The 12,673-nt window shown below is 48.4% G+C and overlaps 1 protein-coding gene across 9 annotated transcripts in view; it reads right to left on the bottom strand.

Annotated features, from left to right (window-relative positions):
* Ccdc91 (coiled-coil domain containing 91) overlaps positions 1–12,673 on the bottom strand; it is a 118,011-nt gene that overhangs the window by 38,933 nt on the left and 66,405 nt on the right. For all 9 annotated transcript variants that reach the window (XM_060384522.1, XM_060384523.1, XM_021646014.2 and 6 more), the window contains one exon: positions 8,270–8,377. In XM_060384522.1, coding sequence (XP_060240505.1) covers positions 8,270–8,377 — 108 coding nt within the window. The remainder of the gene's footprint in view (positions 1–8,269; positions 8,378–12,673) is intronic.

Here is a 12,673-nt window from a genome sequence, read left to right as displayed (position 1 = left end):
ATGCTGAGCAGAACGAAGACGCACACGAGCCACTTTCCACTGCAGACCCCCTCCAGCTGACACGCATTCCCACGCGATTCATTCATTTGCTAGTAGCTAGCTGTTTAATTCTCTTTTCCCACACATCCTCTGTTTCTATCCACAGGGTTTTGTGCAACCATTGCAAGTCTGCATCTTCTAGTCAGACAGGCCTAACAACTCTGTCCCTCCAAAGGTCCAGCTCAGCCCAGGTCCAGTTCCTTGGCAAACTATGTTTGCTTACAGCTGTGAGCCTTTAACAGCTCAGCATGCGGTCACTCTGGTGTTGTGCAGTTACTTTTTCGGGGATAAAACCTTCCATTTTGTAACACCTTACACCCTAAAGGAAAGTTCTTTAGATACAGAAAGGTTCTACAGGGAGACGAAACATTCCACCCTCCATAGAAGCTCTTAAGCTCAGCAAGTACACAACCAAACAACTTCAGGAAGTCCCTGAAGCTGACCTGATGCACTGAGCCCTTCCCTACACAAACAATAAAGGCAGCCTTGGAGAGGGTCAGTAAGCTGAACTGCCTGAAGACACACAGATCGGCTGAGCTGCTGAGCTGCTGAGCTGCTGAGCTGCTGAGCTGCTGAGCTGCTGAGCTGCTGAGCTGCCTCCACATTTTGCAGTGTGGCCCAGGTTTTCAAGCTGCCTGTGATCTGTCACCACTGCTGGGGTGCAGTCATTTCTGCTCCTTTAACTCCTCACCATATCCCTGTAAACAACCCCAACGGCTCACTGTTTGACTGGACTTGGGTGGAATCTGTGCTGTGGTCTGTCACTGATCTGCTATCTGAGGTGAGGAGACTTTTTGTTCACGTTCCCCAGGAACAGCATCATATGACATCTACAGCTATCATTACAAACAGCAGCTTGAACAACTCTCTTTTTGGACATTTGCCCACACACAGCCATGGGCACTGAGGTCATTCTTAAGATCACCTCTAAGGACTGCAGGCTGTGTGTCCCATTTTCTTAAGCCATTTTCCCGGACAAAAGCCCCTGGACAGACCTGCTGCTGCTCTCTGACAGCATTTGCTGTCAAAGAGGAAGTGATCTTTACTCAGATAGAGACAACACAGTGAAGAAGCTCCCAGAAATGCTAACCAGAAGGTTCAACTACTTTATCGTCTCAAGACATGGGCATGGAGCAAGACATTTTGTCCTGCCTTTCTTCTTAATGGGAACCTGATTTGTCTTTAGTTTGTTTTTAGGAGGATGCTGAGTCATTTTTACCAAAGAATGCATTCAAGAGAAATGGGGACAAGCATCTTATTAGTTGAGTAGGCTTCATTTTAAAATAATGATTTCTTAAATTTCTCAAATTCAGTGTATGAGGAGAATAAACCCAGGCAAAGTATGTGGTGGAGGAAAACAATCTTTTGGCTAGCCACAATCCGCTCATGTATCCCTATGTATGCATTTGGGACAATAATTAGCAGTTAATACATGTGTTTTTCCTGGCAGATAAATGGTCTCAGAGCACACTTTACCTGCCTGTTTTATAGGTATGAGACTCAAGTGCTCTTGACAGCTAAAAACAGACAAAAACACCATCACAGTTTAAACAAGACCGCTGCTATTTTATAACCATTGCATAGAATGTTTAATGAGTCAGTTATACTTGCTATTAAACAATTTTCATAAAGTCTGAATTTTGATACTAAGTTTCATCTCATTTTGCCCATGTAAGCATTAGTTTGCACAAGTAACAAGGTAAAACACTGAGTCAGATAAACCTGAAGGGCTTTAGTGTGTCTGTATGGGAGCCGGACTTTCACCTTTCTGTGTTTCCAGCACTCTGCACTGGAATTCATTCCTCTCCTTAAACACACAGACCGCAGGGCAGACACTGGGTATTTGCTAGGGTCAGACATGAATAAGGCTCGTGATGCCCTCATGGACTCTGCTGACGGCTGCCCACGGCACAGCAGAGCAGAACGCAGATGTGGGCAGGGAAGGGCCTGGGTGCTGAGCAGTCCTGTGGAGCACCAGCAGGTGAACACAGCCTACGGGCTGCGTCACCAAGAGAGCAGCTCAGCAAGAACTGTCCTAACAGGCCAGGAGGAGGGGTCAGCAGGGGCTGGTCACAGGCACCGAGTCCTCAGGATGTGCAGGAGAACGGGAAACTCAGGAAAGTCCACGGGGCAGGGCGGCAGCACGAGGAGCACGTGTGTGTCAGGAAAGCACTTCAAGCTGCCAGGGGCTGAGCGTAGGGTTTACAGCTGACCTCACGCCAGCTCTTAGTGCTTCCCTTTCTCTCTCATGGTGTCTGTCCCTCCACGCACACACCCTGTGTGACTCTCATGCTGCTCTCCCACATGGCATTTGCGGCACTGCCTTGCACATCTGCATCCCGCTTGCAGGCTCCTTCTGGGCTCTGGAGGGAGCGAAGCCTGCAGGTGCCTCCTGTCCTTTGCAAAAGACATCGCTTAAGTCACAGCCCGTCCTCCACTGAGCCTTGGGCTTCCTCCCCTTTTCTAGCCTTTACTAATTTCCTCTGTAAGACACCTGTACTTAAAAGCCATTTTATTGTTATAAAATACATTATACTTATTTTCCTATATCAACCCCACTGGGCACAAATTCTGAAATACTCCTTGTCTAAGAAATGGAGCAATGAAAATCTCCTTTTATCCACTTTCACACCACTGACCCACTGAAGCCACAGCCCCCTTGATTTTTCCTTCATACAATGACTCCACTTCAGGAAAATACGCAGTCACAAAACAAGTTTACCTTTTCCTTGGTTTCTGATTTATATTCCTTGATTTTTTTTATCAACACTTATTTTCTCAAGTTCCTATGTACTGAAAAACCAATGGCTGCACCATTGCCTACCGGGAGTGGAGAAAGGAGGGACACAGAAAACAGCTTTTGCCAGGCCTTGGGCAAGGCAGTGTGGCTGAGGCTGCCAGCCACGGCCAGCAGGCTGCTCTGGAGGACGAGAACAGGGTGCACCCAGCAGAGCTCACAAAGAGAGGCACAGACAGGGAGCACCATGCGTCCAGGAAAGGGCCACGGTCAAAGAAACACCAGAGAAAGAGGCTACAGCACCCAACGTTCGCCAGAGCCCAGGCAGAGCCCATGCCTGCCAGACAGAAGCAGAGCCCGCCAGGCCCTTCCCTGGACGAGCTGCCGGGGTCGCGGCTTACACACGGTACACAAGTCCAGCGCACACTGAACTGCTCCTCAGCTGTAATTACATCCCGCATAAAAACACACGGATGCTGCTCAGGAGACACGCTCACGGAGGGCTGGGAGACGGCTCAGCAGGAAGGAGTGTGACCCCAGAAGCCACGGACATGCCGGGGGAGCATGGAAGGCCTCCCAAAGGACTAACCCAGGCTCGACTGAGAGCATGCAGGGAAGAACAAAGGCGGAGACGGTTGTGTAGTGGCGCACACATTTAATCCCAGCAACCAGGAGGCAGAGGCAGAGGCAGAGGCAGAGGCAGAGGCAGAGGCAGAGGCAGAGGCAGAGGCAGAGGCAGAGGCAGAGGCAGAGGCAGAGGCAGAGGCAGAGGCAGAGGCAGAGGCAGAGGCAGAGGCAGGTAGATCTCTGTGAGTTCAAGGCCAGCCTGGTCTACAGAGTGAGACCCCCTGCTATACTTTTCCTCCACCCCAAAAAAAAAGAGTAAGGAAGAGAACAAGCCAGGAAGCTCTTGATATAGCCTTGGAGCTCTGCACACATGAACATACTTGCTCAAACACGTGCAAACTCACTCCATGCAGCCCCCACACATACACATCAACTCCAGTTAATAACCAATTATCTGATATCTTATTGACAGAAAATGAAGCCTTATCTCCCCACCTATTTACTTTTTCAAGAATCCAGAAATTTAACTGCTTTTGCTGGAGGACACAGATGGCATCTCACTATGTGGCCAAGCTGACCATGAAGAAAAAGACTGGACGGCACACTGGAATTCCAACCTCAGAGCGGAGGAGGAAAGGTATCCATTAAAGGCAAACAAGCACGGATGAAGGGGCAGAGCAGGCCCTGCTGTCTTCAAGGGCACAAGGGGTCAAGGCTCTGAGAGCTACGACGGCCAGACAGCAGCGCACAAAGGTGGAGACGGCGCTGAGGGGCACAGGCTGGGTGGAAGGCCGGGCAGGGCTTCTCAGATGAAGAAGGCAGTGAACACGGTGCTGCAGGAGAGGAACTGGGCCAGGCTGCGCTCTCTCCTCCACGCTGGAGTGCCCAGAGCACGGACACAAGAGGAAAGCAGGCAGCAGACACACAAACTCCTACTTCAAGATGAACGGGTTCACATGAAAGCGCTCAGTCTCCAAAGCCACGAAATCTCTCTTCGCTGATACTGAGCCCCAGGACCCAAGGTCTGCACTGACGACAACAGGCCTGCTTCCTAGTAAGCAGGAAATCAATACACAGTACCACTGTAATCACACGAAAAAGTGAAGTGGCCATAAAAACACCAAAATGTGGGGAAGTCTGTATACACGCCTCGCCCCCCTGTCTTGGAGTTTGTTCTTCACGTGGAGAGGAGGGCAGACCTCTAGTCTGTGTTCAATCTGTGTGGATGGCACACTGGGAGCTGATACGGACAGGATGAGGCAGGAAGGTGATGTGTCGGTGTCACAGGAACAGGGAGAGCTCAGAGACAGGTGCACACGGCTTCTCGCTGCCCTATGGCCTGACCAGTAACCTGCAGCTCTGCCAGCACGAAGGCTGTCCCAGACATTTGTCCCTCCAGAGCTGGAGGCCAAACAAACCTGGCCTTGTTTGCACACTTCGCTGTGCACCGTCTGACTAGCCCCCACAGGGCAGGGATTCCAGGACGCCTCACACATGATTAGAACACTGAGTACTAATGCATGTTTCCAAGCACACTTTTTGGGCAGTGAGGCCATCTTTAACTCAAGTATTTACCTGTACTGAAATGTAATTTTAAATATGCAATCAGTTTTCTTAACACATTTTTCATGTTCTAAAGATCACGAGAAACTATTGTGTCACAATATTTTACGTCAGATTAACAATGTATTTATAGTTATTTCATGGCAGGTGCATACTAACAATAAACTCTTTTAAAACACTCATTTTAAAATCCACTTTACAAATGAATAATATTTTAAGCTGGTTCCTAAAATAGATCCTAAGAAATGAGCCTTAAATTGACTGGAAGAAATAATTTGAGAATCTTCAAATACAAATAGAAGCCAGAAAACATTATGTTTAATTATGAGATGCAACTGTATGCTTCCTACAAGAAACCCATTTGGAATATTAAAACAAAAATTCATCTAGAATAAAGAGATAGAGAGAAATATACCCAACTAACAATAATCAAAGTAAAGGTGGGTTGTTTGTATACCTCACTGCAACCAGGATCACCAAGTAAGAGATGGACATTTCATAGTATAGAGAAACAAGTACACGAAGAGGGCGTAACAGTTCTCACGTGTGTCAGCTATGTGTCAAGTGTTCTAGAGCTAAAACTTGACGGACAAGAACAGGAAAGTAGGCACATACACAGCCTAATAAATATTTCAGTATCTTCCCCTTAACAGCTGCCCAGGCAGGCAGACAGATGACCATAACAGTAAAGAAATCCTGGAGACCAGAGACTCATCTGAGTGATGGTATTAAACATCCCACACATTCTGGGCCATCAATCAGACTCAAAATATATCGAAACCACATGAAGTATGTTCTCTAACTACACCACAACAAGACTTAAAAGCAATAAAATAAGATACCTCTGAAAAACATCAAAATATCTGGAAAAGAACAAAAAAGTTTAGACCCAGTTACAAGACAAATTAAAGTCATTTTAAGTGAAGGTGAAAACACGAGTTTGGAAATGGACTCCTTCCTCTAGAGCAAGACTATAAAGCTCTTGATGAGGGCTCCACTGTAGAAGACAGAATGCAACCTGAAGTCAATAAAGCCACAAGTCTCCTTGGTTCTTTGAGAAGTTCCAAAATACTGATCAATCAAACATGACATAGTTACAATATCTGAACACGAGACATAACCAAAATTTCCACACCACTAAAATGACAATAAAGGGAAGTTCTATAAGGCTTAAACACAAACACACTTGCCCAAAGGAAGTACGTATAGTCAGCTGACAAATAAAACCCAACATCTAGGTCTAGAATAGGGGCTTCGAGAGCAGAAGGTCCACACTCCCAGCGGGCTCTGCTCTGTTTATGGTTTGTGAGCTGGTCTCAGGGTCAGGTTCCAAGCTGTCCTCACAGTCATGGACTCTAACCCTCTCCAACTGGAAGCCCAAGAAACTCTCTCCTCCTCCGTAAGCTGCCTTGGTCATGGTGTTCATCACAGGAACAGGACGGTAAGACAACATCAAGAATAAAAGGAAAGACGCAAAAGGTCTGATACTCAGAAAACATAACTAAGTAAAAAAATCGCATGGCTTTTCCCAGAAACACCTGCTAAAATTGGTAAGTAATCTTTGACCGTTACAGGATAAAACAACCGAGAGACCGCACTGTCACGCACTAACTGGTAACAGAAGACGGAGGGTGGGTGATGACGAGTTCACCAGGACTGGAAAGCTGAAATCAGCAATGTGCCAGCCCTACACCCTGCAACGTAGCCCGTCACACACAGGCACCCTGCAGCCCAAGACACCACCAGAGCCCACACCCAGGCCCGACTCGGGTCTATCCACACGCCAGCCTGCCTTGTTGGACAAACTCACAGTGCCTATAAACCTGACTCAGAAACCTGAGACAGCAGTGGCCAAGCAACTCCAGATGGCAAGAACACAGAGGGTTTGCACTTCCTGGTTCCAGCCCAGCAGCACACCTGTTATAGAAACAACATGGCGGAGCAGGGATGCGAACCGGGGACGGGAAGGTGGAGTCCGTATCACATGGTAACATGGTAACACAGAAAGAATACAGATATGAAAGATTAAAAAATAAAAACTGGACAAAGTAAATAAGCTGTAATTAATATAAAAAAATAAAAATTTAATTAAAAAATAAAAAACTGGAAAAGTTTTGTACTGACACATTAAAAAGTAGTTTGATCTATTTAAACATAACATCCACAAACTGGTTTAAACTGACATACTTCAACATGCTTCTATACCCCAAACCACAGAGCACTGAAACGGAAACCTGAGAGCACATTTTGAGCCTGAAGCTCTTTCCCGGAGGGCTCCGGCCAGACATGACCACAGGTGGCCTCTGCTGGGTGTGTCCTGACGGAGCGTCCTGTCAGGCAGCTCGCTCGAGGCTCCGACCCACGGCTGGCAGGCTTTCTTTCAGGGACCTCTGGCCCATCCTAACATTCATGATTCCCTCAACTTGAAAATTCGGAATATGGTGCAGAGAAACACAACCAACTGCCCGTGGCTTTGCTGTTAGGAAGCAGAGCTGACTAATGAGCCAGTGAGAGGCCAAGGGGCCACCCGGCTCAGAAAATGATCCTTGGGCCCCGGTTTTCTTTCACTTTTTTCTTTTATTGTTTTTAATTGTATATGTGCGTATATCTGTGTCTATGTGTATGAATGTCTGTGTTTGTGTGTATCTCTCTCTCTCTCTCTCGCTGTGTGTGTGTGTGTGTGTGTGTATGTGTGTGTGTGTGTGAACAGGTGCTTCCAGGTGCCTGTTGGATGCCCTGGATCTGAAATTACAGGTGGGTACAAACTTGTACCATCTGTAGGACTAAGTCAGGAGGATCTCAGAGGCTGGTGGCCCGGCCAGCCGGCCTGGCAAGAAGGGTCTAACATACATTCCTGACTCTGGTACACCAGAGACACACTCCAACTGATGGCTGATTAGTGTGAAGTAGAGCTCAGGGTTTTGGCTTTTAAAAACATTTAAAGGAAAAGTTCAAACAGAAGCTGGTACTTTATACAGAACTGTCAAAAACTCTTGTTTCTGACAGTGTAGATATACTTTGTTTTTTTATATCCATCAAAAATTAATTTTTACAATCTGAACATCATTTATAAAAGTCACAGGAACCATTCACACAGGTTGAAGCACTTGGCCATCTCTTTGCATCTGTGACTCTGTGAACCTCAATAGAACCCAGAAATAGAAATACTAGCAACCCTGGACGAGGGCAGCCACATGGTGTAGGCCTGGGCCTATCCTCACCCCATCACAAAATGCCACCTTTGCTCAAGAGGACTGCCTCCATGACATGTCAGGAGCAGGAGGGCTGGCAGCGGACAGAGAGGGGGCACGAGGTGGAGGGAGGCAGGGCGGAGCACGAGTGTGTGGGGCCCGCGGTCTGTACCTGGGCGTGCAGCAGCTCCTCACAGCGGTGAGCCTGTTTCTCGATGGCAGACACGTACTGTTTCTCGATGGCGTCTAGCTGTTGCTTCACTGAAGACTGCAGAAGTGCCTGCAATAAGAGAAAGCTGGCTCAGACGTCCTGGCGCTGACTGTCGGCAGAGTGTGGCAGCTCTGCAGCTCCCGTGGGGCCGTCTGCACCCCAGAACCCACACGCACAGCAGTGGCGCACTGTCCTCAGGACAGCGGCAGACACAGCCCTATCTATCGCTGCAGCGTTTCACGGGCTTCGCTGCTGTACCTCTGTGGCTCAGATGCTACACACCTTCTCCTTAAAGAAGCCACAGAAAATGATAAAGAGAGCACAGTTTTGTTAAATAATAATTCAGCTCAGTGAAGACCACACAGGGTGAAGAGCAAATGAAAGCTGGGGGTGGGGGGAGGAAAAAAAGCCAGACATATTTCACTGGCTGACAAAACTCCACATCCTCTGGGCACGCTGCAGTACCCATGGGCCAAGCATGATCTCCAAGACCACAAGGCAAGTGGAAGCAGATGGCGGCTCTGAGCAACTGCAGACGCTGAAGCCTGTCCCAGGATGCTCACGGCCCCCACGTGAAGAGGTGGACGCTGAGTGTGCGTGAGCCAGCCACAGTGTGCAGAAGGGGGGGCACGGCCTGTAAGGTGGACGTGTACAATGCGGACACCAGGGCCCAGGAGGCGACATCCCATGTCACTACTCTAAGAAAGTCAAGGCAGCACGCAGCGCCGGCAAGGCGCCCACTCGTGGGCACATTTACACGCTGGCTCCTCTTCCCCCTTCTGAGCACTATGACTCTAACATGTTTCCATAATACCTTGTGTGCTATTTATAGACTCTAACAACCTAAGTGTGCACCAAGGCTCTGCAGCACACTCTTTTGTTAAACCTCTGCTATAATAAACTCACAGTCAGACCAGCCACTGAGGGCAAACACATCTTATGGGAAACAGACCTTTGGCATATTCACCAGGACAAGCAAAGTGAGCCAAATCTCTTAATCTTTGTTTTGAAAATAGCCTCATTCAGTTGGAAACAACATGCATCAAAATCCTAAATAAATAGGCATGCAGCTATTTTTTTTTTTTTTCAAAACTAAAAATACTTTTTAAGCCTCTGGATAAGTCTCAGATACTCAGAAAAACAGTTCTTTTGCAATGGGAGCTGTTGCGCTGCCACCCCGGTTCCTTTCAGATCCGAGTGTGGCAGCGAGGGTGAGGCCCGCGCCCCCCGAATGACTGCACCCCAAAGCTGCCTCTCCTCGGGCTACAGACACAGAGGGCACGGGGCTCGGAGAGACCGAAGTTCATTCTCTGAGCCCGGACTAGAGGCTGTAAATTTCCAATTTTCCTCTTACAAAACTTAGTATTTGCTAGATTAACAGATTTTCTTTTCAGATTTTTGTTTTGTTTTGTTTTAGACAGGATCTCACTATGTAGCCCTGGGTGGCCTGGAACTCGCTATGTAGACAAGGCTGGTTTTGAACTCACAGAGGTCTGCTGGCCTTTGCCTTTCAAGTCCTGGGACTAAAGGTATGTCACCATGCTTGGCATAAAAAATTTGAAGAATGATATAAACAATTTTCTTGTAATACCTGTAGGTCTTCTGTAAGGAATGTCTTCTTGTTTTGAGGGTGTCGAGCAGCCCGAGCTGCTCCACTTCCCAAGCCCTGGGAGGAGAGATGTGTACCCCTAGCCTGGCAGAGCTGTCATTGTTTTCTGGGCTGTGGACTGTGACAGCCTTTTCCACCTCCCTACTTGCTGTGGTGCCTACCTGCCCCACGTTCCCATGGCCAACCCTAGTTTCTAGTCAGCTGTGCGTTCAGGCAGACAGTAAGACAGCATGCACGTGGCGTGGGGAGCCATCCTCTGAACGGCCGTCGGCCTCCACTGCCTGAGTCAGTCCTCTTCCTGTGAGCGCAGCTTTTGAGGACGCCCAGGAGCAGCAAGGAAAGCCGCACAGAGAGGCCACCACACCAGCCACAAGGTCTCACCCACAGAGGCTGCACGCAGCACACACACAAGGTCTGAGAGGGCAGAAGGCTGCACACAGCACTCTGATTCCTAGTGTGCAGAGCCCTGCCCAGAGGCTCGGCATGGCAGCTGCTCGAGGAAGTCAAGGCCAGACCAGAGGCAAAGGCAGGACAGTGAGGAGGGTGGTGCAGGAGGGAGAGCTGGGAACATACTGCCTCAGGTCACCAACACTGGCCTGCTGGGAATGCCTCGGTCCTGCCCCCCCAGCCACCCTTCCATCTCAGTGTTATCTGTGTACACCCAAAAAACACATTCACAGTAGCCACGGGAATTTCTGTCTTTCTGTGTTGTCATATAAACAACAGTTGTCTTCCTATGTGGAATGTTCCTGGATTAGTATTAGCATTCCCGCCCAGTACTCCCCTGCAATGTCTTCATAGAGAACCGCAAGAAACAAAGCTCCCAAATACTTCATCCTGTAATTACTTGGCTCCTGATTAAGGTAAAATGTGCAGCCCCTGTGGCCCAGACAGGAGAGCCCATTCAGAGCACATCTGCTCAAGCTCTGGGGAGAAGAGCCAGGCGTGTCTCAGGAGTGAACACTGCAGGTCTGAGGAGAACTAGCAGACTCAATTCTATTTCATTTTACCAGAGAGAAGAAAAACCCACTGTCTTCTTAACATCTTAGTTGAGACATCAAACATTTCTTCGGTTTGTCCATTTCTTTCCATTCTTCTTTCTTCTCCTTCTTTCTTCTTTCTTTCCTTCTCTCTTCCTTCCTTCCTTATTGCTCTTTCTTTCTCTCTCTCTTTTTTTTAAAGAAGAGGGCCAGCAAGGTCACACAGATGCTGCTGGAGGTACCTGTGGCCATCTGGTGTATATGAGAAGCACGGGCACACAGGCTTCTCTGTAGACTGAGGATTGGTGCAGCCTTAACATAGTTCAAAAGGAGAACCGTTAGCTGGTGGGCATGGAGCTCAGTGGAAACTCAATACAGTCTAGCCATGTTATAAAGTGCTCTGGAGGACGCGGAGGCCAAAGAAAACCTTCGGGACAGAGGGAATGGTTCCTGCTGGCCTTGTCCTTACAGGATTCTAGTAACATAAGAGCCATTACCTCAAACACCACAGAAGTCTCCCAGTGAAAATTTCTTTTGTGCCATGGACAACACATTAAAATTAAGAAGTTTCTAAAATTAAGCACAGCGCAAGGGCTCTGCATGTGTGCCTTCCAGATACCTCAACCACTGGAAAAGCTGCCATGTAGGCTGGCCTCCCTCTGATGCCACAATCTTGTTCCTTGTGACTTGAATCACAACTATGGTTTCACTTGAAAGAACAAAGAGAGGAATGCAAGAGAGATTCTGTCTGGACAGCCTCCTCCCTGTGAGTGCTCAGAGGTTAAATGATGCACCTGGATACTGCCCTGGAAGATGGTAACCATGGGAGACAGTAACCATGGAAGACCATAACTGTGGAAGAGTGTAACCGTGGAAGACTGTAACTGTGGGAGAGTGTAACCGTGGAAGACTGTAACTGTGGGAGACTGTAACTTTGGGAGACAGTAACCGTGGGAGACTGTAACCGTGGGAGACCGTAACTGTGGGAGACAGTAACCGTGGGAGACAGTAACGATGGAAGACAGTAACCGTGGAAGACTGTAACTGTGGGAGACAGTAACCGTGGAAGACTATAACCGTGGGAGACAGTAACCGTGGGAGACAGTAACCGTGGGAGACCGTAAGCGTGGGAGACTGTAACCGTGGAAGACTAACCGTGGGAAACCGTAACCATGGGAGACCGTAACCGTGGGAAGACAGTAACCGTGGGAGACCGTAACCGTGGGAGACCGTAACCGTGGGAGACTGTAACCGTGGGAGACAGTAACCGTGGGAGACCGTAACCGTGGGAGACCGTAACCGTGGAAGACTGTAACCGTGGGAGACAGTAACCGTGGGAGACCGTAACCGTGGGAGACCGTAACCGTGGGAAGGAGGTACAGGGCAGCTGGGGACAGAACGGCAGTTCTGCACCTCCCAAGCACAAGCAAGCCCTGCAGCAGAAGAGGGTCCAGGCTTGTCATGTATATAACCCACCCTCCACCTGTTTGCCTGCATTTACCAGCATGATGCTGTTTCCTGATGTCACCATGGTAACTACACACTGTCCCTTTGGAGACAGTCACTCTTCCTACAGATGATGTGACACAATGGGAAAGCTCCGACATCTTCCTGACTGACTTGCAGTTTGGAGTCCTCACCATCTATATGTAAAATGGAGTCTTGGAGCCAAGCTGGCGTCAGCATTACTTTTACTAGTTGCTAGATTTAAAATCGTTACTATTCTTCTTCAACTTGGTGGGATCAACTGATGAAGCACAGGTCTCCCGAGAAAGA

The sequence above is a fragment of the Meriones unguiculatus genome, chromosome 5 (assembly GCF_030254825.1).
Source record: "Meriones unguiculatus strain TT.TT164.6M chromosome 5, Bangor_MerUng_6.1, whole genome shotgun sequence".
NCBI classification, from domain to species: domain Eukaryota; kingdom Metazoa; phylum Chordata; class Mammalia; order Rodentia; family Muridae; genus Meriones; species Meriones unguiculatus.
Note: the sequence above shows the minus strand (reverse complement) of the source record. Positions and strands in the feature narration are given on the sequence as shown.